General features: G+C 44.0%; 1 protein-coding gene across 1 annotated transcript in view; it reads left to right on the top strand.

The window, feature by feature from the left end:
- nbas (NBAS subunit of NRZ tethering complex) overlaps positions 1 to 27,882 on the top strand; it is a 169,059-nt gene that overhangs the window by 49,621 nt on the left and 91,556 nt on the right. Inside the window, exons 27-39 of the mRNA XM_047573656.1 lie at positions 2,366 to 2,428; positions 3,916 to 4,038; positions 4,129 to 4,231; positions 4,426 to 4,503; positions 4,617 to 4,771; positions 10,169 to 10,281; positions 15,821 to 15,934; positions 19,270 to 19,383; positions 21,456 to 21,613; positions 23,606 to 23,689; positions 24,825 to 25,001; positions 26,360 to 26,473; positions 27,515 to 27,638. Of these exons, the coding sequence (XP_047429612.1) occupies positions 2,366 to 2,428; positions 3,916 to 4,038; positions 4,129 to 4,231; positions 4,426 to 4,503; positions 4,617 to 4,771; positions 10,169 to 10,281; positions 15,821 to 15,934; positions 19,270 to 19,383; positions 21,456 to 21,613; positions 23,606 to 23,689; positions 24,825 to 25,001; positions 26,360 to 26,473; positions 27,515 to 27,638 (1,520 nt within the window). The remainder of the gene's footprint in view (positions 1 to 2,365; positions 2,429 to 3,915; positions 4,039 to 4,128; positions 4,232 to 4,425; positions 4,504 to 4,616; positions 4,772 to 10,168; positions 10,282 to 15,820; positions 15,935 to 19,269; positions 19,384 to 21,455; positions 21,614 to 23,605; positions 23,690 to 24,824; positions 25,002 to 26,359; positions 26,474 to 27,514; positions 27,639 to 27,882) is intronic.

Below are 27,882 nucleotides of genomic sequence, written 5' to 3'. Positions count from 1 at the left end.
AGACTGAGTGATAATAAAAGACTGTGAGGAAACAAAAGCTCGAGTACAAAAGAGAATGTGGCGGATAAGTTGGACCTGTGGAGTGTCGAAAAATGCCTAAATGAATGAAGATGACTCATCTTTAGACGGATTACTCTACCTGTGTGCACTTAAATGGAAGAACTGAGTTACTACTGTATGAAATGATAAGCTTTGCTGCAGTTAAGCCAGGAGACTTTTCAGCAACAGCATCGGTTGCCCTTCTCATCTGGCTCACACAAGCTCACTTCAGTTGCACTGTGTTTTGAAGCTGTACTTTTCCACCAACAGGCTCACAGCAGGGGATAACCGCTTTGACACAGGATACTGTGGTGGTGATTGGGAACAGACCCTTCGTCAGCCATGATATATTGTTGTGATAATCTGAACAAGCCCGATGCAGCCAGCTAGAGGTGTCATCTTTAGGTTTTGAAATATAGCTCAGAGCTAATCTGCTATAACACACCTGGTGTATGTTGGTATAACTAGAGATCCACCGATATAGATTTTTTTGGGGGCCTGTACTGAAACCGAGCCGATACTGCCCTTTCTCCCTCCGTGATAAAAATTACACAATGATAGCAAATGTTTAATGCTCTTATGCATACAATATAAATGGGAGGGGGAGGCAATGTATGAGCTGCACGGCATCTCCAGTAGCACAAGGCTGCCTGTGGATGCGTCAATCTGTAAGTCTTGACAGAAAAAACTAAAAAAATGTGTGTATTTATATATATAAATGTGTATATATATATGTGAGTGAGCACCCACGTCTCAGCCGATGCTGATACTAGTAAAAAAAAACGCAAATATCGGTATAATGTACACTGTGCTCCAGCGATTTACTTTTAATAATGATTTCAGTGGTCCAAACTCTGAAATCAATTATGTATCATCACCTACATAATTTTGGTTTCATTCGCTCACTTGTAGAGAGTTTCAAACATATTTTTGCGACCACACCGACACAATGTAGGTGAACGGAAGGCACTGAAAAATGGCTTTTGATAAACTCTGCAGCATTATGTGTCCCCTAAAACAATGTCCTGCTTACTGTGAAACACTGATCTTGTTTGCTCAGTTTTTTTTTTTTAAACGCTCACAAAGATAAAGAGCTTCAAGGTGGAAGCCAGAGTAGACACAAGAGCAGAGGTGGACATGCTGCAAAAATGTTTTCAGGGACCTGATTCAGTTCAAGGGAGAGGTATAATTTATCTTGCTGCACACATTTGTGGACTTATTGCAGTTGGTTGGGGCCCCAGGTGGCTGTGACAGTGAAAATGACAACCGTAGGCACTAGGTTCGGGAGAGAGGGCTCACAGAACCACTGGTTCCTTGTTCCCAAAAACAGCAAAATGTATTCTCTTATATTCCATTAAATGCAGATGTTGACCTTATTAATAGCCTCATCATAATGGACTTTTTCAAAATATCACTACATCTAACACTCAATACAAGTTCCTTCCTAAATCAGTACAGTACTGCAGTTCTGAACGGACTAAACATTTCACTTTGCCAGACAGGCTTATTTTCTGCATAGTTTGGATTAGCAGCACTGCGAGGCTATACTGTATGTGCAATACCTTCAACTTACCATTTTTCCCTGTAGTGATTTCTCTGGCTTGCTAAGCTCCAAAACTGTGTGGTCCCAGCCTAGAATATTGCAGATTTGCAAGCCAGGAGAGAAACCATGACTTAGTAGTTTCAACCCAATTTTCTGATATTTTTTCGCAAGACAGCCTAATTAGGTCTAAATCTGCTCTGAAGAATGTAACGCGCGTTCACCCATAGAATGTGGGGAATGCACAAACGGACAGGGGATTAGACGGTGAGCGAAATAGAAAAAGAGAGGGAAAGGGTATTAAAAAGAGGAAGAGACAGCTCTGACAGTCGGAGCGGAAGAGAGGGATGCGGAGAAATGGATTGAAAGGTCAAGATTCTTTTTGTGTGTAATAAAATAAATAAATAAATTAAATAAAAATAAAAAATTTTAAAAAAGGACAGAGACAAAAATGGGCGCTCGCTCGCTGACACACCAACGGGAAGTTGTTTCATCGGGGTCAGTGCTCTAGTGGGGGACAAGCCAGCCTGACCCAGAATGCTTCGCCTCAAGGCAAAGCATCATGGGGTTTTTATTTTTAGTGGGGAATCGGTACAACCTCGCAGCGGTAAGGCACAGAGTTCACTGCACACACTTTACTAGAATACACACACTCGGAGACGGTGGATACACTTTATTATGCAAACTGTTTTCTACTTTGCGTTCTACTTTATTTACTCCTGGTTTAATGGTGTGAACGTGCAGCACTGTGACAGATCTTTCTGTGTTTGTTTTGTCTTTCTACAGACCAGAGACGGATGTAACTGCGTCTCTCCATGATCAGGTGGACAAACTTGAGAAGCACCTCAGGTACCGTCACGCACAGTCACGCAGTCCGCCAGCTGTCTCCGCTCTGAACGCCCTCTCTGTTTTGCTTAGCGTTCAGATTAGAGCTAAACATTAGTTTGTTTCCCCTTTTCCCTGGCAGCTTGAATTGAATGGTTTTTGGACTACTGTCTGAGCAAAACAAGGATCTGTCTTTTCATCCATACCGTTTTGTGATCAGTGGCTTGTTCGTTGGGAATAGTTCGCTGTGTTGCAATGCCCGTTACCCCCCTTCCCCTGGTATGTGCCTGATGGAAGAGACATGTATCCTCGATGAACTCGCGCGCTCAATATTAAAGGATCATTGTCGATCCCGTGGTATTTAAACAGCCCCGGGCATTTGCTCTGTCACAGGTTAGGATCACACACGTGCCTGTCTCCTTCTGTCTCTCACCTCCATCCCTCTCCTCGAGGGGGGGGGACTTCCAAACATAGAGTAGCGACGAGGAGGAAGGAAGAAGGAGAAAGATGAAGGCACGGAGAGGGTGGCAGCCCAAAGGGAATGGGGATGTGGATGAGGAGGAGGAAGCGGCGGAGGCAGCAGCAGCAGAAGCAGAAGCAGCAGAGAAGCGAGAGCCCGGGCTTTGTCTGTCCTTTACAGACATATATTTGGACACACAAACACACCTCAGGGAAACCGGGGGAAGTGTGTTCGTGTATATTCTATGCTGAAGCGCTGTGACCCCCCCCCCACACACACACACACTCGTGCCCAGATGAATCAAGCAGTAAATGCAAAGTGTCTGCTCTCCGAGCGGTTTTCCGCTGCCGCATTAATATGTGCACGGGGAACATGCAGCCACTCCCACACACACACACACACAGACACAAACACACATTCACACTTGAGCAAACACGCACACAGTTGTAAATATCAGGGCCTCTTTCTTGCACTCACACACACAGGCACCTGTTTACTATGGTAATGAGTTTGCAGGAGAGAGTGAACATCTGTAGCAGCACGACCCTGTTGAGACTCAGGGTGCCATGCTAATCCCTCACCAGCACACACAAACGCACACTCTGCCTCCCTTGGCCATACGAGCCTGCATGCGTTCATGGTGCTCCTAGACTCACAGCCCGCACACACACACACACACACACACACACACACATTTGCAAAGAGGTGCTGCCTCTTTGACGTGCAGTTCATCAAGTTGCTCCTCAGTCTAGCTACGCGCTCTCCTCCATCTGCGCGGTGGCTTGCAAATGACTTTGCGCTGCCAAAATAATGAACAGCTAAGAGCTTTAGACGTCTTGTCTTTCTCCGCTGGATTGTTCTCAGGTTTTATGTTGCCATTCCGTTTTTGGCGTTTCCAACCGCGATACCTCAAGCTGCCAGTCACCCCGTCTACTGTTTTTGTTACCGAATTAGCACACTGAGTAGCGTCGCTTGAACAACATATGGAGGGTTTTTATTGCCTTGGGTTTCCTCGCGCGATTATTTGTGCGTGTGCTTGCACTTCCCTCAGCGTGGTGGAGGTCCTGGAGAAACACAGCCTGCAGAAACCCATCTCATATGTGAGGAGCAGCCAGAACAGCGAGGAGGAGGCCCACCAGCTGATGGTCAAACTGTGCCGCTACACCGGCCGCAAGTACGTACGCATGCTCGCACGTGAAAGCGGACACTTACCGAAGAAACGCTGTGACCACGTTAACGTGTGGTGTGGCCGGTGTGTTTCCAGAAACCCCCCAGTGAGTGAGACGGTGTGGAGAGGTCTGCTGCAGGACCTGCTGGACATGCAGCAGAACGTTTACACTTGTCTGAAACCGGAGACGTGTCATCAGGTATCGCACCGAAACACAACTTTTAAAACAACAAGTGCACTTAACGGCACCACTTGCACAGTAGTTGAATTAAGTGACTAAGTGATTCAAACTGCAGTTCAATTCTTCAATGCGAAAATCCAACAATGCCTTTGAAACCTTAGTTAAACTCTTCCCTATATGATAACGTGTTCCCTCCTCCCCGACCGCTGCAGGTCTTTGTCGAGTCCCTGCTGTGCTCCAGCCGTGTGGAGAACGTACGCCTGGCAGGGCAGCTCATGCATTGCTCCAAGGTATATTAGATAAGACCCTGCTTCACACTCTCTGCCCACCGGGTCCTCAAAACACCAGACCTCTCATAATTAATTTCGCAGTTTCGCTAATCCGTATTGCTACCTGTGTCCAGGTCAGTCAGGACGTGCCTGTCAGCCTCTCTTTCCGGGGTAAAGGTTATGCTGTTAAGGTGGCCTACGAGAGCAGCGTGGAATTAGTGTTGGCCGCTGCCAGAGAGTACTTCAACTCCTCCGCGGCGCTAACTGACCCCTGCATGGGCCTGGCCAGGTGAGGACACACACACACAAAAAAACTATTTACATACTTAAGTGAACCACTGTGTTTTTTTCTTTGGCTGTTATTAGCAGTTTCCACATCTTTAATGAGACTTTAGGCTTCATTTACTGTAGCTTAGAACAGGGGTCCTCAACATTTTTCAGGCCAAGGACCCCCAAACTGATGAGAGATTAAGTAAGAACCCCTACCTACTATAGATGTTGAGTTAAACTCAGTCTACTGCTATTTATACATTATTATATATACACATACATACACACATATATATGAAATTAAAAAATTAAGAAAGTAAAACAAAGTGATCCATTTTGGCGAGCTGCACTGTTAGCTTCTCTTAAGCTAATATTGCAGAGTGGATTTCACCTGGGGACTGAATAGACTGTAATATGCGGCCTCGTGATTGGCTCAGCTACCATAGGGGCGGGGCCTACTGTGTACAGGAGGCTTGGATCAACAGGTCTAGTGCGGTGCCCTGTGTGACACGGTGAATGAGTAAAGTGCTGACTGACAGATAACGTCTTCTACCTCCATTCATCCCTTTACTGAAATATGTTGAATTCATGTTAATTTGTATTTAAATAATTTTAAATTTGTGGTTGAAAATTAAAAAAAATGTGTATATATATATAAATGTCTAATCAACCAAAGATTTTGTGACCTCTCCTGCAGTACCTCCGTGTACCCCCTAGGGGTCCCAGACCCCCTGTTGAACACCTACGGCTTAGAGAGATTTTAAAGCTTGGATATATTTTCAGAACCAAGTCTATACAAATGCCACTTGTAGAGGTGTTTATGTGCTGTTTAAAAGCTCGGCCTTGTTGTAGGAGAAGTAAGAAGCGTTATTTATTTGTGTGTGGGTGGATGCATGTGTGGCTGACCAGGGCAAAAAATTACAACAATGGTATCTGCCTTTATTTAATCTCTTTACGTAAAGTTTTACCAAGTATTTGCCTGAAAGTATGTGTGTGTGTGTGTGTTGCTGCTTTCAGAACTCAGAGGGGAGGCTGGTGGGTTTCTAACCCTGCCGTCTGTTCCTAGTGGGGAAGTGGGACAGTAATTGGGTCGTCATTCATTTATAGTAACTAATACCGAGGCCCCCCTCCACACACTTGGACAACATCATCCATTGTGACACTCCCACTGCGTGCGTGTGAGAATCTGAGGCAGAAAATAGTGACTGAACATATGCCTGTTGCAGTGAAATTAATAATCCACAGGCTTGCTGCCTTGTGTCCTTTAGATCAAAATAACTGCTCCACAGACATACATTTCAGACTGTGTGTTACAAGGCGAAGGCACACACATACTGGGAAAGACGCACTAACTGCACCTGCATGTGGTCAGTAGCACGAGGGAGGAGACGAAAAAAAAAAACAAAACAAGATTTCTTCTAAAATAACACAGGGATCCCCCACTGTTAAAATGATCTTCAGCCTCAGTTTATCATGCTGATACACACAAAGAGAAACTTAAAAAAAACCTGGTCTCTAGCGACAGGTCTGCAAACACAATATTTATCAATTCATATATTTATATTCACTGCAGGTCAGATGATTATGTGCAATTAGAAAGGTCTCCAACACGGTGACTAATCTACAGAGAATTATCAGCCAACTTCACATCTATCCTCGAGCAATTTGGCTTTCAGCGCATTCTTTTGGCTTTAGAGACGACTTTAGTCGTTTTTTTTTTGCATATTTACACCACCTGTGTAGCACGGCGTACAACATTATCAAATAGCTGATTAATGCGGCGGAACGTTTGGTGGTGAAACAGTCTAAAATCTCGTTGAGGAGGTGGTGAAGACTAAAACAGAGCCTCGAGGTGTGTAAATACTTAAGGCTCATTTGAGTTACTGCAGGACTAGACGCTGTAACCTGTAGCTGGCGACGGCGCCAGACATTTATACTTGTGCGCTCTGTCAAAACACTTGTCGGGTTAATTATTCTTTCCGCTTCCTGCTCCAGATTCAGCAATGGCGACTGAAACCTCTTCGCTGAAGACGACAAATGTTTGTTGCCATATCTGCGTCTTCAAATTGACTCAGAATCGTAAAGCGTCCGTTCCATTTGACTACAAATACCAGTGTAAGGCTGGAGAAAATATGTTACTCTGTTCGTAGGTCAGAACAGAAGTTCTATGGGATATTGGGGCCATTACTTGCCTATTTTCAAAGACCCGATATTATAATCTACTCTTTCCACTAGCTGCATCACATACAAACAGATATTACACTACTTTGACTTCCAGTTGGCTCCAAGGTGGTTGCTCTACGTGCATGTCATTATTAATATGTTTTGGAAACATGCCCGCCATGTTTAATTCTCATCATCATTCATTTCTATTGTAGTCGATGCACTAAAACTAAAGCAAAACTTTAAAAAGAAAAAATTGTGTTATTGCCTTTGTGTTCTGCGCTGCTTCTGAAACTTCAGGGCATTTCTTTTAACTACTTGTATTGGATGGATGGATGTGAGTTGCCAAAATATCTCTTGGTGAAAAGGACGCGCATTTCAACATCAATTATGTAAGAAAAACAGGGGAAAGCAGTCAGAAATGAGCCCGGCAGGGATGAATCATTTTCTTGCTAGTTGTCTCCCTCATATTTGAGAACAGCTCATCTCACAAGATTTGATATGAGTAAGGGGCGGGGTGCGGTGGGGTTTGTGCGGAAATGACATAGGAGTGAAGAAAAAGAAAAAGAAAGAAAACAGAGGGTGATTGCATCAGTGCGCTGCGGTGGGTTCTGCTGGTGCACAGCTTGCTTCAGTAAAAAAGCGAAAGGCGAGGCCCGTGCTTCTGTATTCCGCTGAGCTCCCGCACGTATGTTGACTTGAGATCTTGTGTTGGCAAAGTAGTTAATCTGTAAATCACGTGCTGCAAGGCGCGTCGTTACTCCTGAAATGGAACTGAAGGTTTTTTTCTGAGGCCGTCTCCACAGGCGAACGCAAACACACACTCCTGCAGACACTTCGCCAGCGTGAGCACATAATCAGCGTGCCCTCTTTCTGTCTCTCATTCGCCCCATCCACAGCCCCTTCCTCTGCTCTCAGCCCTGCCAGGACAAACCTCTTGTTCCTGGCAGGGACACCAGCCGTGCTCAGAGAGCGAGAGGCTGCGTGGAGTGTTTCTCAGAGTGCGTGCCGCCCACTGAGCAGTATTGACTCACGCGTGTTTTGAAGATGGACGGCTTGGATTTCTCCTCGTTACGCGCGCATTGGTTGTGAGGCGCTTCTCCCCCGTTTGCCGTTCGTCTTTGTTTACTCCCTGCGTGGGTTAAAGAAAATGTGGATCTGTTTTTTCATTGGGCTCGTATCTCAAGGACAGGTTCCCTCCTCCCCACTCAGCCGCCGCTGACCTCAGAACTCCTCTCCAAGCCGCCGTTTTATCTGGAATTTGAGTTCTTTGTAAATTAATTGTTTGTTTTTTTTCTCTTCTTCTTCCTCTCTGCTGCGTTTTGCATATGTACAAGCGTCTTAAACAGGCACGCGCGCTCACTCGCCCGCTGTTCTGTTACATACGACGTGCTGCATAATCCTATTAAGGGTAATGAGCGTGGATCGTGCCGCAAAAGAGAACGCTGTTGTAGATCCGTCAAATGAGTCTAGACTTTGTAAATAAACCCGTTTAAGGAGTCTGATCACGACGTTCAAACTCGGCTCGACTTCAGACTTAACGAGCGCTTTCTGCTTTGCTTTGAACTTAAAAATAATACCGAAATAAGTGAAAACCACTTTGTCCTTCTTGCTCAGTTTATCTGATGTTAAGTTCAGTTTACATTTTCATGGGTTGCTTCCACAGTGTGTTTTGGGCCATTGTACTGCCGTCCACCTCGTTTTACCGACGAGGTTCAATGCTTTGGCTCATGAGACGTTCCAAGCGCCACACTTTTTACCTCCTGTCTCGGTTTGACCTGCAGCCTCATCAGCCTCATCTGTCCAGACAATGCAGTCCCAGCTCAGCTTTGGCATTTTGAGATGTTCAGACAAATCTCAGCTTTATATTCTGTAGTTTTATGAATGGATTGCACCAGAACTTGTTCTCCTCTTTATAACAGAGTTGGATAATGATGTGCCTACCTCCTGGAGAGTGTACTTCACTTGGCCGGATGATGAGTTTTTTTTTATCCACTGATTTCTATTTTTTTCAGTCTCTGAATGTCCAGAACAGTTGATGTGGCCACTCTTACCTCAGTCTCTCTCTGATGGATTTGTTTTGTTTCTGCTGCGTAGGGATGGCCTGTATCCCTGGCATTGAGAGGTCTGTTTAACGCATGTTGCACACTTTGAAGCGAAACCACACTTGTTACCTTCTTAATTAAAGAAGAAATGATAAAAAGAAAAGAAAATGTTTTGGATTAAGAGTCCACTTACAATTGAGCCTGTCAAAATCAGTGTTGCCACAGTAACCTCACAGTAATCTGATTACGGATTACTGATTACTTGGTTTTAAAAGTAAGATTACAAGTTACTTTATTAGTGTCAACATAAAAATAACAACCGCTTTTGCCAATACTCGCTTCATTGGAAGTGCATTTTTACCAGTTTTAACTTAAGTTTTTATTAAAGACACAGCATTTCCTCGACAACATGGGCCTTCCCGACCAATTCCTTCAACTCACCCCCACTTACTGGTTTTGCACCAAAGTCCAGCTTCTGTTGTTTGGGTTGGTGGGGGACCTCCTCCTGGAGGACAGGACAGGACTTTGTCGCCAGTACAGAGTGCACAGCGAACCTTAATATTGTCGTCTTTAGCTGACGCAAACTCAAAACATCGGCGGCATTTCCAGCTGCGAGACGCTCACCTCTCTCCTCCCTCCGTTGTTGTTTACGTTTGCACCACTGCGTGGTGTTACAGATTAGAATAACGCGTTACTCCTCCGATCCTCAGTGGGGTGTGGACAGAGCACGGAGCCTTGCAGTGGCTCCAAAAGGTTTCGGGGAGTTCCTGCATCTTGAACTGTGAAAAAAGTTTGAATCCACAAAGAAATCACTGGCATCCTGCTGTGAGTTGAAGATTAATAGGTTGATCTTTAACAATAAGCAGTGAAATAATTGTAGTTAATTCTACAAAAATGAATCTATAAATTAGTGGAGGTAGGAATTAACAGCGCTTTCATAAAGGTTTTAAATCATTCCGTAAAAACAAGCTACAGTACAACCCAGTCCTACACCTTTTCTGAGCTGGAAGTCTGCGCTTTAAGCCCACGTCTGTTATGTAACTGCACTTCAGCTACGTTTTGACAAACGGCTGGAAGTCAGCTTCTTGCTCACATTAGTTTCGGATTTCCTCTTCCATCTAGGCCGTCCGATTGGTCGCCGCCGGTGCGGATTCATTTAGCTAACTGTTAGCATTTCTGTTTTAATTGGTCGTTTTCTCCCCCGTCAGGACGTGCCTCCAGCTCATCACGGACTGTCCTCCGGCCGTCCAGGAGGAGCTGGACCTCATCAGCGCCCTCAGCCAGCTGGAAGACTTCAGCGTCAACATCCTGCCTCTGCAAGGTACGAAACGTTTAGGACTGAATTCGGTGGTGTGGAAAGGCGGACGTGTAAAGGATGCAGCGCCGCTGCCCCCCCCTCACCCGCCCACCTCCCCCGACTCACGCCATCCAGCCCGTCTCCCTGCCCGCTGTCAGTCGCTCCATCCCTCCATATGTCACTTCCGTTTGCCACTATATCTAAATATATGGTTATTTATGGATCAACTGTTGAGCAAACAACATCTGCCTGATGGCCTAATTAGGATTGAAGTGTTTACTCTGTACGTGTGTTGCCGTCTCTCTCCCCTGCACGCGCGCTCTCATCCTATTTTATATTTCTGGTCCAGCTGTAGACCTGACAAATCTGTATTCACCTCCACGCTCCCCCGTCCGTACCTTCCTGGCTCCTCTCCAGTTCCCTACCGCAGCACTTTCCAGGCTTCCCTCTCCGTTAAGGAAAGACGCGGAGCCAGAATGAACCAGCTCGGCCCCTCATCGCCTCACCTCTGCACCGAGGTGTTGTTTGCCCCCCCCCCCCCCCCCCCCCCCACCACCCCAAGGCCTCTGCTCCCTCCCCACCCTTTGCCCCCATCAAACCGAGCTGCCAGCAGAAAACCGCTGTGACACAGAGAGAGAGAGAGACATAAACTCCTTCTCCCTCCCCTCCTTTCTCTCTCCGTTTCTCTCCTTACGTCACAAACGTCTTTTTATTTTTTCGCTCTTTTTTTGTTCCCTCAACCGTTCGTCTTTCTCCTCATGTCCTTGTCGTCATTTTTTTTTCCACTGAACGTTTATGAAGTGTAAACAGGAGGAAGAAAGTAAAAGAATGAAGGGAAAAGAGACTGTAAGAAAGCACGGCAAAAACAATAATCGGCCTTTTGTGACATATGGATTTTGTGTCAGTCATTACTATGTGATGCCTATAATTACTGCTCGGGGCCTTACTATCTCCATAGATCTGTATAGCCTGCGGTGCACTGACTCAAGGACATGCCGTACACATGTGGAAAAAAGAAAAGAAAGGGGCATTATTTTTCCTTTTTGCAAAGCAAAAGCACCATCCTCCCTGTAAGCGGGCGCTCTCACACATATGCATCCATGAAGTCGAAGGATTCGAGCAGAGGTAATCCATCTCACGCTTCATCTTCCCCTCAGCCCCTCTCACAGAGCCTAAGGCGACGCTTCAGACACACCGCCCTCCCCAGAATTCCCTCTTGGCGTCGCCTAAAGTGATGCCAAGCCATAAAGATCCTCAGCGGGGTGCGGAGAGCGCACGGAGCCTTGCAGTGGCTCCAAACATGCTGCTCTTTCAAAGAGTTGGGAGAAATATAGAGATGGATTTTGGGGGAGTTTCCTGCTCAGGCTATTAAAAAAAAAAAAAAAAAGTTTGAATCCTGTCTAAAAAAAAAAAAAAAGAAGAAGAAAGAAATCAGTGGCATCCTGTGAATCAGTGAAGCTGCAAGGTGAAGATTAATTGGTTCATCTTTAACAATGAGCAGTTAAATCTAAGAACTAAGATTTGTAGTTCACAAATCTATAAGTTAGTGGTGGGAGGCTAAATGCACACTTTGATTCAAGGAATTAACAGCACTCTCATAAAGTTTTTAAAGCATTCCCTGTGAAAAGCTACAGTACGACCAAAAAAAGTGTGTATTTGCAGAGACACATAACTAGCTTCTCATCTCGTGTGAATTGTGTTGACATTATCTACAGCAGGGGTCTTTTTCAGGCCAAGCACCCCCAGACTGATGGGGGAATTTATGGGGGGAAATTAAAAAAAATATATTTAAAAAGTGTATAACCAACCAAAGATTTTGTGACCCCCCTGCAGTACCTTTGCGGACCCCCTTGGGGTCACGGACCCCCTGTTGAAGACCAATAATCTACAGTGATGCCAGATGGGAAATATAGAAATATCGCACTGCCACTTTAAAATTATCGTATTCTGACCCAAACTACCGAAACAACATGAAAATAATCACACACTAGGGCAGCGCATTTAAAACCAGAGCTACTCTGTGTGCGTGAAACTACAATAACCTAAGGAATAAACATGGAGGCTAGGTGTTGTCAGTCAAATTCCGAAATGTATTCGCCCTTTCATATCCCATGAAAGGCCTGAACCGTCGTATGAATACAATAATTATCATATATCTGGCAACACTGTGATCCATAGACCTGCCTCTGCCTCCGCTCTTAAACCCCCTCCATTCAGTTTATCACTCCGCCCACTGCATCATGTATGAAAGGGTTGGGTGGACATGTGTAACAGTAAGATGTGACGGGCGTTCGTTTCTGTTTATTTATCGAGCTCTAAATGGCAATATGCCACCACTTCCTGGAGAAACTGCTCCCTTAATTATAATTATTAGACCCTTTCAGTCGGTTGCCGTATGTCTGTGTGCAAACCCTTATTTTGGGTGAACAGGGTTTAAACTTTCTGCATTTTTTTCCCCCTCCCACACACATTAAAGCTAAACACAGTTCTACTCGTTTAAAAAAACGCGAGCTACTGCTCCAGTCTCGTTTCAGTTCTCTGCTGCGTTCTGCTGTTGTTGAATTATTTTTGTATGTATCAAGATTTTAAAATAAAGGTCAAGTGAAGTAAAAAAGAAAAAGAAGCTGAGACTTTGGTTGGCAAAATGATGAAGTATTGATTGAACCTGTTGGGCCTCTGATAGATTCTTCAAAGTACACCTGTATAAATTCAAGTAGGACTGGCTTATTTCTTTTTTTTTACTATGTGATGGCAAATTTAAGAGCAGCTGCGATAAATTTATGTTTTATTGATTTCATTTAAATTACACTATGCTTTTTTTGATATATAAAAAAGCAGTCAAAAGTTTGAACAGATCTTCTAATTTAATGGTTTTTCCTTATCTTCATCCATATTTACATTGTAGATTCTTACTGAAGTGTCAAAGCTATGAATGAACACATATATGTAGTAAACAAAAAAAAGTGAAATGACTCAAAACATGTTTCATATTTTATAAGAGTAGAATGGAGTAAATTTCTTCCAGCCCTCACTGATGATGTCACAGTCCTATAGTACCTCAGCATTTTGGAGAAGCCTACAGATTCATTACATTCAGTTCGTATTCATTACAATGAGAAGACAGTTTGTGATTACTAAAGCTTGAAAAGATTTTCAAGACGCAATCCTAGTTTGAGTGAAATGGCAACGAAGACAACCACCACCATGGACCAAACAAGCAGTCCACGGGAAGAGTACACACCTCCGACTACAGTGGACACAATTATCCCCGTCATGGATTCTTTCTTCAGATGGATTGAACCCAGGCAGTGGGCACGTTTGCTCTCAGGAAACCCTGACGACGAAACCAGGTACATGCTGGCGGAGCTGCTAATAGACATTATGGCGCTCATTACAAAATCAACGCTGGCAGAAGTCTCAAAGAGAGGAGTCAGGCCTTGGGATGACCTGTTGTTCAGTTTGGAGGACGCACTACCTCGAGCTTTGTCTCAAGCTCTGGATGTTCCACACGAGGTTTGCCGGGAGACCTCAAACTCTTTAAGGAGCATCATGTTCAGAGAAATAGGAGCAATGTGTGTCAACTCCATGTACCTAAGCATTTACACTGAGACTCCAGATAGACTGTACACCACTGGTATCCTAACACTGGATGAAATGGTTGCTTGCACCATTAACATGCTACAAGAGTGCACCGACAATAAGAAACTGATGTGCAAACATCAACCACTCCAGCTGGAACTCAGCCTGGACCAAGACACAAGACCCACTGAAGAAGACCAAGAAGAGTCTACCAAAAATGATGTGTCAGACTCTTTGGAAGAGAAACCTGCTCCAGTATCTCTGACAAGCGGGTTAAGAGCTTCTTCAAAAAGCCACTTCGCAAAGCGTCATCTCCTGCACCAGAACAGACGCCCGACGTTACAGGGGTCACCCCTGTGGACGTCTTTGTGCCTCTAGACACGACATTGGAAGAAATATTTGTGAGCAGCGTTGCAGAAAACCTGATTTCCTGGGCCCTTAAAAAGTCCAAGAGGACCTGCACTGCAGAAACCCTAGAATCCATGCACCAGAGGCTGTTCAGCAAACTCTGGGGTGAACCTGGACAAGCTGAAGGACGTGGACAAGGCCATTTTGAAAGACATCTGCAAAAGGCTGCACTGCCCCAAATCAGCTTTTGAGGACTCCTATGATCTATCGAGGTCCACAAATGGAAGACATTATCGTGACATCTTTTAAAAAGCAGTTGAAGAAACAATTGGAGGAACATGGCACAATTGCAGGGTTGTTCGCAGCAATATGGAGAACTTTCAACAACCCTACAGTCGGCCCCACAGCCCCGGTTTTTTAAAGCTGAACATCAGCATCAGTGGTAAATGTATATATATATATGTATATATATATATGTATATATATATGTATATACATATATATATGTATATACATATATATATGTATATATATATGTGTATATACATATATATATGTATATATATATGTGTATATACATTATAATTATGTATATATATATATGTGTATATGTATATATATATATATGTGTATATGTATATATATATATATGTGTATATATGTATATATATATATGTGTATATATGTGTATATATATATGTGTATATATGTGTGTATATATATATATATGTATATATATATATATATATATGTATATATGTATGTCTTTGCTCTCTTGTTCCCTGTCACTGCAACACCCTAATTTCCACAGAGGGATAACTAAAGTCTTTTCTTAAATTATCTTCCTAGACGATTCCACCAGAGAGCTCAAGCAGGAAGTTACTTACTAGTGAGGATACCTTCCCCTCCGCTGATTGCTGCGAGTCAGAGAGCAGTGGAGGGGTTGGTTACTTACATCTGGGGACACCTTTTCCTCTACTAGTTTCTGCGAGTCAGATCGGTGGAGGAGGGGGTTTACCTAAATGTGGGGACACTTCCTGTTCCTGCCTGTTTGTGGGATTACCTTTTCCTCTGCTGGAATCCGCTAGACGGAGACCAGTGGAGCAGGGGGACGCCTACGAATAGGTCAGGTGGTCCTCCTGTTTTTCCTTTCCTGAGGCGGTCCTCATGTGAGCCAGTGTCATGGTTGGTTTCATGGTTGGTTCGTGATGGTTTTTGCGACTGCACTTGGGGACACATAACTCAATATTTCTTGCTTCACATATTTGAGGTCTTCAGTATGTATCTACAACGTAGCAAGTAGTAAAAAAACAGACAGAACATTGAATGAGAAGGTGTGTCCAAACTTTTGACACAATTAATGTATCAAAATCCATCTTTAAAATACTAACGTCTTGCATTCAGAAGTAGCTTTTTATATTAGCACATGCAGCATCATCATCAACATCAGTCACTGCTGTATATCTGTGGGTTGAGGTTGTGTGAATCATACCCGAACCAGCAGCCGCTCCATTCACTGCACATAATTTGCCGTTGCTCGATCATCAGCTCTAACTTGTTCCGCACTGAATACAGTCATTAGCGAAAACGATCCTGACCCCCCTCCTCTCCTCTTCCTTCCTTGTCTTCCCTCCAGTGCGACTGCGGTCGAACCGCCTGTCCCTCGTAGAGGAGTGCATCGCCCACTGCTCCACGGCCTACAAGCAGTCCACCACTCTCCTCAACCTTGCCTCGCTGCTCCGAGTGTCGGGTAAGGTCGCACACGACTGGACGCACCCTCAGATGCATTTCGGGGTAATGTTCAGTAAACCAGACCAGTTCCATGACACGGCTCATGGCTCATAAAGCGAGGAACCACCGCCCACGTAGACGTAGACTCCTGGTGGCTTTTCTGACAGTTCTCACACAAGAGGGATATCCATCTTCACGAGAGGTTTGCACACACATTCACAAACCCTGAAGGGGCAGGCGAATTCCCCAGACACATTACTTCACATGCTCTCAAACTTCTTCTTTTTTTTTTTTTTTTTCCCCTGCACTATAAGTATCGTGGTGTTTTGACAGTGGGAGCCAGGCGACAGACTGGGGACTGTGTCGGAGAGGAACTGATTATCATTTTGTCATTTCTGCCCAATTTTAATCCCAGCGTGAGTCCTCTGTTAGTTAATGAAATGTGAGATAAGTTGCTGTAGGGGCAGGTGCCCTTTCCTGCGTTAAAAAAAAAAAAAAAAAAGTTCAGCTGTTGTGCCAACGTCGAGGAACCCTCTCGTCGGCCCCTTTGAAGCTCTGTTTATTGCCTCATGTTGCTTGAAAAAATCTCAAAGATTAAGTATCGATCCAGGTTTCAAAGCTGACATACGCTGGCAGGGGGGGCATTAATCTTTGTATGACAGATGTGTAATGAGGATCTTAGTTATTTTTAAACTTGTTAACCTCCGTATTGTAATTTACAATGTTTGAAAGGGCTTTTCACTAATAGTCACTAAATACCACCATCCGATTTGTAGTCATCTAGGAGAAACGCATGAACGGGATACTAAGATTGCAGCAAAAGGGCATTTAATGGAATTACTCTGCAGAACCGGGCAAGTATTTGACTGTGTGTGGCATGCAGAGGGAAAAGTGAAATAAAATGGGTTACAGCACACTCCCAAGCCTTATCCGGGAAAACCGACAAGCCTAATCAAGTAAACAGATTTAATTACCGCTAGATTCTGCCTTTTGCTCACTGTCTACTTCACTCTCTATTTCCATCCAGCTACTATATTTACTATATTTACAGGCTCTTGACAGGAATAATGTTTACTTCAGTGCTAATTCCAAAAGGAATGTCCCTGGTGTTTTTTTTTCTAAATGTAATCTTTCACATCATCACAAGCTGCAGAACTCGTGGCTAGGGCTGGGTGGTATGCTGTTTCATAACGAATACTGGTAATTTTTTTTTTCTCGTTATGATATGAATTTTTAATATACCAGTATATTTGATTACGTAGCGTTCGAAACGCTGCATGGCGGGACCATTTACAATGCGATGACGTGGTGAAGATGGAAAGGTCCGAAAAATGAAGCAGCAGAACGCGAGAAGTGCCAAAAAAAGGTGTCGTGTTGATTGTTGGGTTGTTTTTTTAGGGTGACCAGATGTCTCCGATTTCTGTCCCCATTTCAGATGACCCGTTCCACAGCTAAAGCTGTACCCGAAAATATCCCCAGTTTTAGCTTTTTATGAATGAGAGAAAAAAAAAAAAATGTTGCGCCCAGACTACAATTATTACGGTAGCCGGTTGTGCTGCTATTGCCCCAAAATAAATTAAATCGTAATTGTCCCTATTTATAGTATACATTTTTGGTCATACCGTCCAGCCCTACTCACAGCAAGCATAACTACGTGCTGACCGCTAATGCAGTCAGTTCGATAGCACGAGATGGGACACATGCTGGCTGCAGTTCTTGCAAGTTAATTTCAAATTCCTCGATGAAATGTATCGCATACGTATACATTCATTGCGCCTCCCTGTATTGGAAAGAGTGAGCTGCACGTTTGAGGGGAAACACCAAGGAGTCACCCTCCCGCTTCTCCAGAATTGCACGATCATCGCTGTCTGCTTGCTTCGCCGCCTGCCTCCGTGTTTATCGCTCGTCTCTTCGAGAAGACGAGCTCGACTCTCCCGCGTCTGCCTCCTCTCCCTTTTGTCCTCCAGCCTCCGTCTCCTGTCTCTGAGGTCTGTCGCCGGCTAAACGAACCCCGCTAACCGGCCTCGTGGCATTTCTGCGCCTGAGCTGCATGCGTTCTGCCAGCAGGACGCTCTCACTGTGTGGTTTCAGGGAAAAATAAAAAAAAATAAAAAGGAGGTGGCAAAGGGAGATGAGAAGAGGAATAAACACATTTTTAAATAAATAAATGCAGAAGGGAGGCTTTTGAAGGGTGCATACCTCCGGGGCTCAGTGGTGAATATTTAATGCAGGTATCACCAACACACCAGTTAAAACCCTTAGGGGTTGGTTCCTGCCTCTGCAGACATGCTGTGTAAATCATTTAGTTTTATGGGGGTAGGGGTAAGAGAAAATAGTTTGGGCCTGAATGAACCAATAATTACCAAATGGTCCAAATTTCGCTGACTTGGAAGAGAGCCGTGTGATAATCCCGTGAAGAGCCTCGGGTTATTGCGTTTTAGTGTGTGCTTATTGTCTGTCGGGGGTTTTCTGTTTGTTTATCGCAGCCTTATATTGGCCTATCAAGGACAGGTAAAGGTTTCAATTGGATTTCCTAGATGTCTGATTTTTAGAACGCCTCGAAATAAATGCGAGGGAATGCTTCGATAAAAACGTCTGGTGTAAAAGATCACAGGGTGAGTGAAGGTGCGCTGACACACACACAAACCTCCTCTATATTGAGGTCCTGACAGCTTTTGAAGACACCGTTTCACCAGTCACCCTGAAAATATTTGACAAACACCCCCCTGCCACCCCCCCAGTAAACACCACATTTCTGCTTCACTCACTCCACACACACAACTACACAACAACAGGCCAGTCCATCGCATTTCTTCATCTCAACTCTCTGATCTTCAGTGCGCAGGAGTTGTGTTTCTGCGCGTGCCTCTTTTGATCACCCCCTGCCCTCTCCCTTTTTGTTTATTGAGCTGAAATCAAGTGTGGTCTTGAGCCGCCACGTGCATCTCAACACCACACCCCATCCTAACCCACCCCCCAACACTAAGATACCAAACTTTTTTTAAATTTTTTTATCATTCCAATTTAGTGAGACAGCGGTCTGGTATTTTTTAATATTTCATACTCGCTCTTCAGGATGAACAAACACGGCAATAACCTCCTTCATGGCAGACGCCAATATTTGCTCTCTGACTGCGGCGCGGCAAATGTACGTGAACATTCTTACGTTTCAACCTGCGCCGGTGTCGTCTGAGCGAGATTTAATAAGAGATTGATTGAGCCAGATGTTGTAGGTGATATGCAGGATTATGAGATTTGCTTTGACATGTCGACATTTCTCAAGATTACGGCAACATGATGCATCTTTCAGCGCTGATTTGATTGGATTGTGTGTGTGTGTGTGTGTCTGTCTAGGAGATGATGAGGCTACGCGGAAAGGCCAAGTGCTGGCCCTGCTGGCGGAGCAGGCTCTGCAGTGTTTGGACTTCAAGGCCTCTTACATCCACTGTCAGGACCTCATGGCTGCAGGTAAGTACTCAACCGAGAACTGATGCAGCCAGGTAGTTTGCAGAAGTGGTGTTGGGTTTAAAAAAAGCACCTCTGTCAGGGCTGAAAAAGCCAGTTGCAGTTGCTTGAATGTACAAGAGGAAATGAGCCTGGTACAGCTTTGTAGCCTGTTTATCTGTTTATTGTGGTAAATTTAAAGTTAAATGTACGCCTGGTCACTCTAGGTAACGAATCATCACCCACCAGTCCTCGTTCTTCTCAAATTTTTGCCCATTTTTGCATTAGCTGAGACTTAGGCTGAGTCGAGCTGTGGCAAGATGGCGGCTGCTGGAACCACCGCACTGAGCTTCAAAACTCATTTCAGGAAACCTGTGGGTGACAACATATTTATATGCAACGTGAATGGTATGAATACATGTACCCAACTCTGTAGAGAAGCCACAGTGGGTCCTGAAATATTATTCAAGAGACCTATTTATTGGAGTGCAATAAAATAAAAATAATAATAAAAATAAGTAGTTTTATAGAGATTGATCGATATATTTGTGCTTTTTACTTGTATGTGTGTGCGTTTCCTACTAACCGGGTGCGTGCAGTTGGTGCAAAAGCAGTATCGACTTCAAATATCAGCTCAGAAAAATTGCCAGCACATATCAGCCATCGGCCAAGGCTAAAAAAAAAAAAAAAAACGGTATCGGTATCTATATGTATATCGGCCTTAAAAATCCATATCAGTCGCTCTGTAATGTTTAGCTGCCATCCATCACTGTTAGACTGGACTGTTTGTACTTAGTGGGCTTATAATGACACCTTCATATATACGGAGGGATCTACAGAAGCAGTCTTTCCCAGATCTCATCATGTTGTGCCGCCATGTTTCTGCACTAGACCGTAGAACGGACAAACCAAACGCTGAATCTAGAAAGGGCTTTTCATGTTATACTGACGTGGCTGCTGCTGTAGGTTCACGATTAGAAAGGGAGTCTGCAACCGTATTGTTAGATACATAAACTCTTCTTTAAATAAACTGTTATTGATATGTGGTTAAAATAGTCACTGTTCAACATTGGAAGGTTCTTTAGGATAAAGCATGAAAATGACTTAGGTGCAACCAGCGCAACATGCAAAGGCAGAACTAAACTGATCCACTACAAGACACTAGAGTACATAACACCGTTATTAAGGGAACAATCTCGCCTTTACCAAAGATTATTGGAGCTTGTGGCCTCCAGAGTGCTGCATCTTAAAATGTTCTGTAAATAAATCACTTACTATCGACTGTTTTTTATGCGTTCATGCGCCCTAACGGTCTCTTTCACGGTACCAAACAAATAAGAATTACTCGGCTTCTTGCTTCTTTTCTCAAAACATCCAAAACTGAGGTGGTTCTCTGTCAGCCCACGCACGAAAACAACAATGAAGACAACATTGTCAGAAATTATTGCCCAATCTCGACCCAATTGATTTAGAGTGGTCACTGGGATAATGGTATTTTGTGCGACCTCGTTTCATGTTGCGCCACAGGGAAATGAAAATGAATAGAATTTTACTGAGCAACTGGAGCAGCGTTGGTGAGGGGGGGAAAAAAAAGTGTCTGGTAGAGAGAGAGAGAGAGAGGAGGTGTAATCAGATAAGCAACAGTGTTCCCTGTCTGTGAACGCCGTGGGAATAATTGAATCTGTTTGTAAGAATGGAGTCGGGGCTGTGTGTTGCTTCCTGACTGTGATGAAGCTGGAACAAATGTAGCGCACTTATTACAATGCATCAGACTGATATTTTCTTCAAGGGGAAAAGTGTTTTAAACTTAAATCTATATTAATATCCAGAGGGCTTGGAAGGTTACACTTTATTGTATTGTCATGTCTCAGCAGTATATCCCCAGTTTTTCTGTTATTTATATTCATAGATTTCACACAGTCTGTGTGTGTGTTCTGCTTCATCGCGGCTTGATAGGCTTTTATTCTCAATGTGAAAGAATTCAGGGTAGGTTAGTGACGGATGGACACTTTAATTTAAAACCGTTTTATCCTTCCTTGTCTCGCCTGCCTTCACTTCACTGAACTTCCTCTTCTCCTTTTCCCTTCTTTGGCCAGGTTACAGTCCAGCGTGGGACGTGTGCAGTCTGCTCGGTCAGTGCGAGGGTTACGGAGATCTTGAGGCCCGGCAGGAGCTGTTAGCCTTTTCCCTCACGCACTGTCCCCCTGACAACATCCACGGCCTCCTGGCTGCCTCCAGCGACCTGCAAACTCAGGTTGGGGGAACAGTGCTTTTTATAAACCGCTTTTGAGTGCTATATATACTGTACATATGTATTTGTTTCGCTAGCTTTGCTAGCGTTTTGCTCCAATGTGCCAGTATTGTGAATATGTTTGGATACCGAGCTCTTGACCTGGAGGAATAAACACAAACAATCCATAATCATGAGATTTAGGATTAAGACCTGTGAGTTACAATTTGCTTTTGATTACAGATTCTTTTCAGTCTTTGGCTAAAGGTCATTTCGTAGTTGCATGGACCATTGCGGACTGTGAATATGCATGGAGATCAGTTCATTCTACAATTTAGGGCGCAAATCTGTGTGCTGTGTAGACATGTTGTGTTATTTTAGGGCACAGGTCTTCAACAGGGGGTCCGTGCCCCCTAGGGGGTCTGTGGAGGTACTGCAGGGGAGTCGCAAAATGGTTGATTAGATGTTTTTTTTATAGTTTTTTTATTTTCCCCCACAAATTAAAATTTCTTTAAAAACACATTAACATGACTCCAACAAGGGATAAATAGAGGCAGAAAACATTATCTTTCAGTCAACACTTCACTCATCAGGTGTCTCAACAGTGCACTGTGTCACACACAGCGATATTATATTAGCAGAAGAGAAGCTAACAGTGCATCTCGCTCCCATCAGCCAACTACTGAGGCCAAAATGGATCGCTTTGTCACCAGAACCAAAAATAGAAATAAAAATGATTTTGTGAACCTGTGTGTTATTTGAATAGCTTAATATTGAAGGCAGAATGATAATAACAATGTAACCAGGCCGAGTTTATATAGAACACATATAGCAGGTTGGGGGTCCCTTAATCTCTCCATCAGTTTGGGTCTTTGGTCTGAAAAAACACTGTTTTAGGGTTTTATTGTCACACCCCACTGGCCTGGTTCTATTTTTTTTTTGCACCTGATTTAATTTGTGGCAATAAACTCTTCATTTTTACTTTACTTTATCTGGTCTCCAGTCTTCTCTATGTTGTGGCTCCCAAGTGGACCCAAACATAGATGGGGCTCCTTCACAATTTGAACTTAGAGGAGCGGCGTTGAACACAGGAAAACAAACAAACCTATCAATATATGTTTGAGTGTCTGACTGTGACTTTATGCTTCTTATCTGCATGATCCTGAGAGCACAGTGTGACACACTGGGCTGTAGTACCGTGTTGCCTTGCTGTCTCACACGCAGAGTGCAGACATAGCTCAGGATTTCTGGAGATTCTGGAATGATTTCTCATTTTACGAGTTTAAAGCCATCTGTGTGTCCTTGTACTTTATGTACGAGAGCGCGTTTATTGCACGTGGCCACAGGAAAACACGAATTAGCCAAACAGTAAAATTGTTTGACAAAGAATCTTGGAACCAAGAGGATGTAATTGAGAGAAGCAGTTAGCAGGTGTTTGGATTAGGCAAGAAAAGTACGAGTTCAGAGTAATTTCTTTTTGTGAGGGAGTGAACAGGAGTGACTACACTTTCAGATACTGTCAGAAATGTGTTCCCAACCTTGAGAGCCCGTGCTGATAAACAAGAAGGGAAAGGGGCAGCGAAGTTACCTCTAGGTCTTCAAATACATCTTGATTCTTACTTAACTCTGATGTCCGGTCTCCACTTGATGATCAGACCTGATCGTAACATAAATGGATGCTCGTCCAGGATTTGAGACGAAAAAAAAAAAATCTATTTCTCTTTCTTGTCTTGAAAGCTTTGCCTTTTCAGATCTGGAAAAGTTTTCAGATGAAACAATCTGTGAAAATGTCTTTGACTGAACTTCTCCAGTCACATCTCAGTTACATGTGGCAAATAATCACATGTCTGCTTTTTTAAGCCAAAGAAGATGGAGACATTTTAAGGTTGAAGTTTCTTACTAGTTCCTTACTGATAAAAACTCAAAGGTGACCACAAATAAATGTGGCCTTGTATCCAACCAGATTAAAAGTTTTACAATACAGTAACAATCCTCCTTTGTTGTTCTGTCCTGCAGGTGTTGTACCAGGCTGTTAACTATCAAATGGAACCTGTTGTCCCAGAGACCGGACAGGACATCGACGAGACGGACTCTCCAAAGGTTCGTGTCCCTCAGCCTCCATTTGTAAACTTGTACATTTCCTCTGTACATTAACATGTTTTCCACACGTGTTCCCTGTCTCGGCCGTCTCCCTCTCTTGTCAATGCGTTTCCGTCTGGTTTCAGTTTGTGTGTTTTCCTGCTGCTCCATATTTGATGAGGTGTAAATCTAGTGTTAAGGTTGCTCAGCTCCCTTGGTTTATTTATGCCTCCCCTTCTCCTCCCCTTCAGCACTGCCAGCTTTATGATGCCTTGAGTGGGTGTTAATGTTTCATGACTTCCATCGCATCCCCCTTTTGTGTGTGGATGGGCGCTCATTTGGAGCTGTCTGTTGTTATTTTATCGTTGTATTGATGTCCCCACTTCTCGCTCGTGTATATTTAAACCCTCTGGATGTGCGTGCGCGCTAAGGAGAAGCATTCATGTACCTGTGTGTGTTTTCCACCAACATCTTATGTGTGCTTTCATTCTCTGACCCTCAGTCCCCCGCCAGATAAAATATTGATGAAAGGCACTAAACGATTTGGCCCTGGCCCGCTGGCCCTCCAAATGTGGTTTTAAAATCCCTTCAATAGTGCAGCAAGCAAAAAAGCCTTTTTTTAAAGGAAGTAACCTCTTTGGTCTTTTAGCATTATTCTCAGTATACCTGAACAATACAGGCAATTACTGATGTTGACTTTAAAGCATCCTTTGTTGGGACAAACTGAAACCTCGCTCTAGGCAAAAGATGCCCTTACCAGATTATACATTATATCATATTTCTTAAATATGTTCGAATGGTTCTTAAGTGTGAAACAGGAGGGCTCTGTGCAGCCAATCCATCGCATATTGTAATTCCCCGGAGCCCACAGAGCAGTTATGAAAGTGCTGCTCTCAAGTGTCTTCCAAAAAAAAACAAAAAAAAAAAAAAGTCCAATACCCCACTGATACTCAAGAGTCCTCCACTCAAAATCTGTCCTTTGCTCAATGTGCAAATACAGATGGAGCGACCTTCTGAGTCTTGCAAAATAAAAAAAGTTTCAAGTGAGTCTTGTAGTGTGATGCAGAGTGATTCCAAGTTGTCTCTTTAACAGAGACACCAGAGTGACCCGCTGGAATAACTGTGTCTTTCCTATTTTGTCGCGGCTTGGCCCCAGGCCTCCACGTCCACTGTGGGCTCCCCTGTAGGAACAGCGGGGGACCTGTTGCACAGGACCACAGCCAAGACCATGAAAGTGCTGACCACCACGGGGCTGACCACCAAGGCTGTGCTGACGGCAGTCAGCGACCACCGCTGGTGGAAGGAATCGCTCAATTACCTCCGACCGCTGCAGGTAACCACACGCCGACTGCCTTGTTTTTGATTTAAGCACTCCTTGTTAAAGATGAAGACAGTTCCTAATGAGCTTGTGGCTTCAACCCTTTGACTTCCACACTGTAGTGGTATATAAATACGATTAATCGCGATTAAATATCATTCTTTTTTAATCTACATCAATAGTGTGCACTGCAAACTGAGTATTTTGACATATCATTATTAAAATCTTCCCACGATTGTACAGATTAATGCAATATAAATACTGAAGCTGTATGATGTATGTTTCCGAGCTCATCTTTTCTAAAGCGCTATAGTTCACAAAGTATAAAAGTCACAGCTTAGATATATAATGTGTTCACACATGAGAAATTAAGCATTTTATTTTGTACTGCTGCAAAACCCTCCTGCCACCCCCATTAAAATATAAAGGCCAATAAAGATGGGCAGCCCTGCCCGAGAGACATCATTCTGTCCTCACCTTGAGAGAGGCAAAGCACCAGTTACTTTTTTTGTGCTTGACTCTCAATCACCTGCATCACAGCTAGGTGTTGGAGTCTGGAGTTTAGCCTGTGGTCCTTTTCGTCCAAGTGTGTTTAGCTTACAGGCAGAATTAGTCTTACACCTCGGCTTTAATCGACACACATTGCTACCAAAAGCTTAACAACGGCACAACAGCTCTAATCTAAACTGTGGACGGTGGTTGATTGACAACCCGCACTATTAACTTTCCAGAGAGAGGAAAAAACAAGCAAACTAGCAAACCCCTACTTAACACAACAGTAAAAGTTGCTAAAAAAAAACAAACACCACTCTTATTTTTAGGGTTGCTCGACATGAACGCTGCTAGTGGGGGAGGGGCAATGTATGGGCTGCACATCAGCTTTCCGATATATCCGTCGATCTCAAGTTTATAGGTGTTGTATTGATGTGATTGTGCAACCTGCTACAACAAAGTCGTGAATACATATGTGTACACTTCTGTATTTTACTATTAGTTACTTTGTCTCCACTGACTCCTGGGCTTCATAGCGCGTCTGTCTCCCCTCCCACATGTCACACACTCTTTCCTTCACCGTCTTCATCCAACTACAGCCAATCAAGGGTTCATCTCTTGCATAATTAATCTGCCCCCCTGTTGAATTTTTCAATATCTGGTGTTTGCCGGCGGCCCGGCCGCCTCGACGGTCGCCGGCATGTGGATTGATGGCGTCTGAGGTCTCGGCAGCGCTTGGAAGGAGAAGCTGGGGAGGGGTTGCGGTGACAAGTCTCTAAAGAAAGAGAAAAATGGAGGGGACGCGAGCTGTGGGGCAGAGCGAGATGACAGTGCTGTGGGGCACGTTGTGAAAGTTTAATGATGTTTTTATGGCACCTCAGGGTCACGGCGCAGGAGCCGCCGGCCAGGAAGGGGCATGTGAGAACTCCAACCTGGAGCGTCAAGGCTGTGGCCCTTTTTATCAGGAGCTCATCGAGGATCCCTACGTGGACGCGGTGAGTGGCTTAAAGCGTGCCTCAATGCTCATTATTTTGTACGTTCCTCTTGTTCATTATCTCTCCTTTTTATAAACCTCATCTTTATTTAATGAAAAAGTGCCTCAACAGGCTTATGACTCAAGGCTTTTCTCTGTTGTTACTTACAAATGACTGTTGATTTCGGATTAAGCATTTTTGAAAATACTGGCGGTGCAGGAAAAGAAGGATAAACTTAAGAAAACATACAATATACTACCTGTGCATATCAGAAAAATCTAAAAGGAAAGAACCTCAACAGAGGGAGTTATGCGAGTAGAAAAGAGCAGAAGTAAGAAAGGGAGTGAATTGACCTTTACGCCTAGAGAATGGTGGCCCTGGGCTATGACTGGGCTTTTTACTCGGAGACACAAATCATATGGATAGCAAAAAGAGTGGACGCGAGGGGAAACAGAGTAGGCCGATACATCTCCTCTCATGACATTTTAATGGGCCCCTCCAAATCCCTCCCTCCACTTCATCTCCAGCATTCATCCATCTTCCATCATCCATCTACCAATAATTGCTCCCCGCGTCCGTCTGTCAATGGGCCGGCTGATCAATGCCATTCGTTTTTGCCCCGGCAGTTGCAACGGAGGACGGAAGGAAGTGGAGGGGGGGGGGCTGATTGAGAGAGAAAGAGAGACAAATGCAACAAGGCAGGAAGATGGATAGAGAGTGAGTGAGTGGTAAAGATGGACAGGAAATGCTGAGTGTTGAAGCGCTGGCTGGAAAACTTCCCTGTTTCACCTCTCAGGAGCTTGAGAAATAACTTGGAGTACAAGGACCCTATAAATGACTTATCAAAAGGAAGCGCTGTCGAAAAAGCTTTATTTAGCTGTGAAGTTCATTTGTTTAGAACTTCTCTCATGTGTCTGACTCCTCGGGAATGAACATGCTCAGTCATCTTAATCACATCCCTCCATGTTTTTTCTTTTTCTGATCTGCTCTCCCTTCTGTGGGGATTTCCTCACTCTAAAGATAAATGCTTTATCACTCTCTCTTCTCCCTTCTGCGTTTTAGAGCCAGGATGTGTATTCGTTCTACAAAGAAGTGCCTCAGGAAAACTTCGCCGAGGTTTTGCTGAAGACTGGGAAACTGGCCGAGGCCAAGACTGAAGGAAAGACCTTGTTTCCTGCCACAGAAGGTGCGTTTCTGCCTTATCCTGCATTAACCGCGTCCACTTCCAATTTCTGACCAATCACAGAATAGTTGCCAGACAACACACGAGAACAAAACTGACAAAATGGTAATTTCGTTGTCGCAGTCCGAGGAGCTAGATGTGTGTATGTAACAGCCTTAAGGCACACACCAAGTTGAGTGTCATTGATTGAACATTCTCATGGGACTGACCCCCGATTTGACCCAGAACTAATTTCTTGATCAGATTT

The sequence above is a fragment of the Mugil cephalus genome, chromosome 21, assembly GCF_022458985.1.
Source record: "Mugil cephalus isolate CIBA_MC_2020 chromosome 21, CIBA_Mcephalus_1.1, whole genome shotgun sequence".
Taxonomy (NCBI): Eukaryota; Metazoa; Chordata; class Actinopteri; order Mugiliformes; family Mugilidae; genus Mugil; species Mugil cephalus.
The sequence above is the reverse complement of the archived record's forward strand: the minus strand, read 5'-3'. Positions and strand labels throughout refer to the sequence as shown.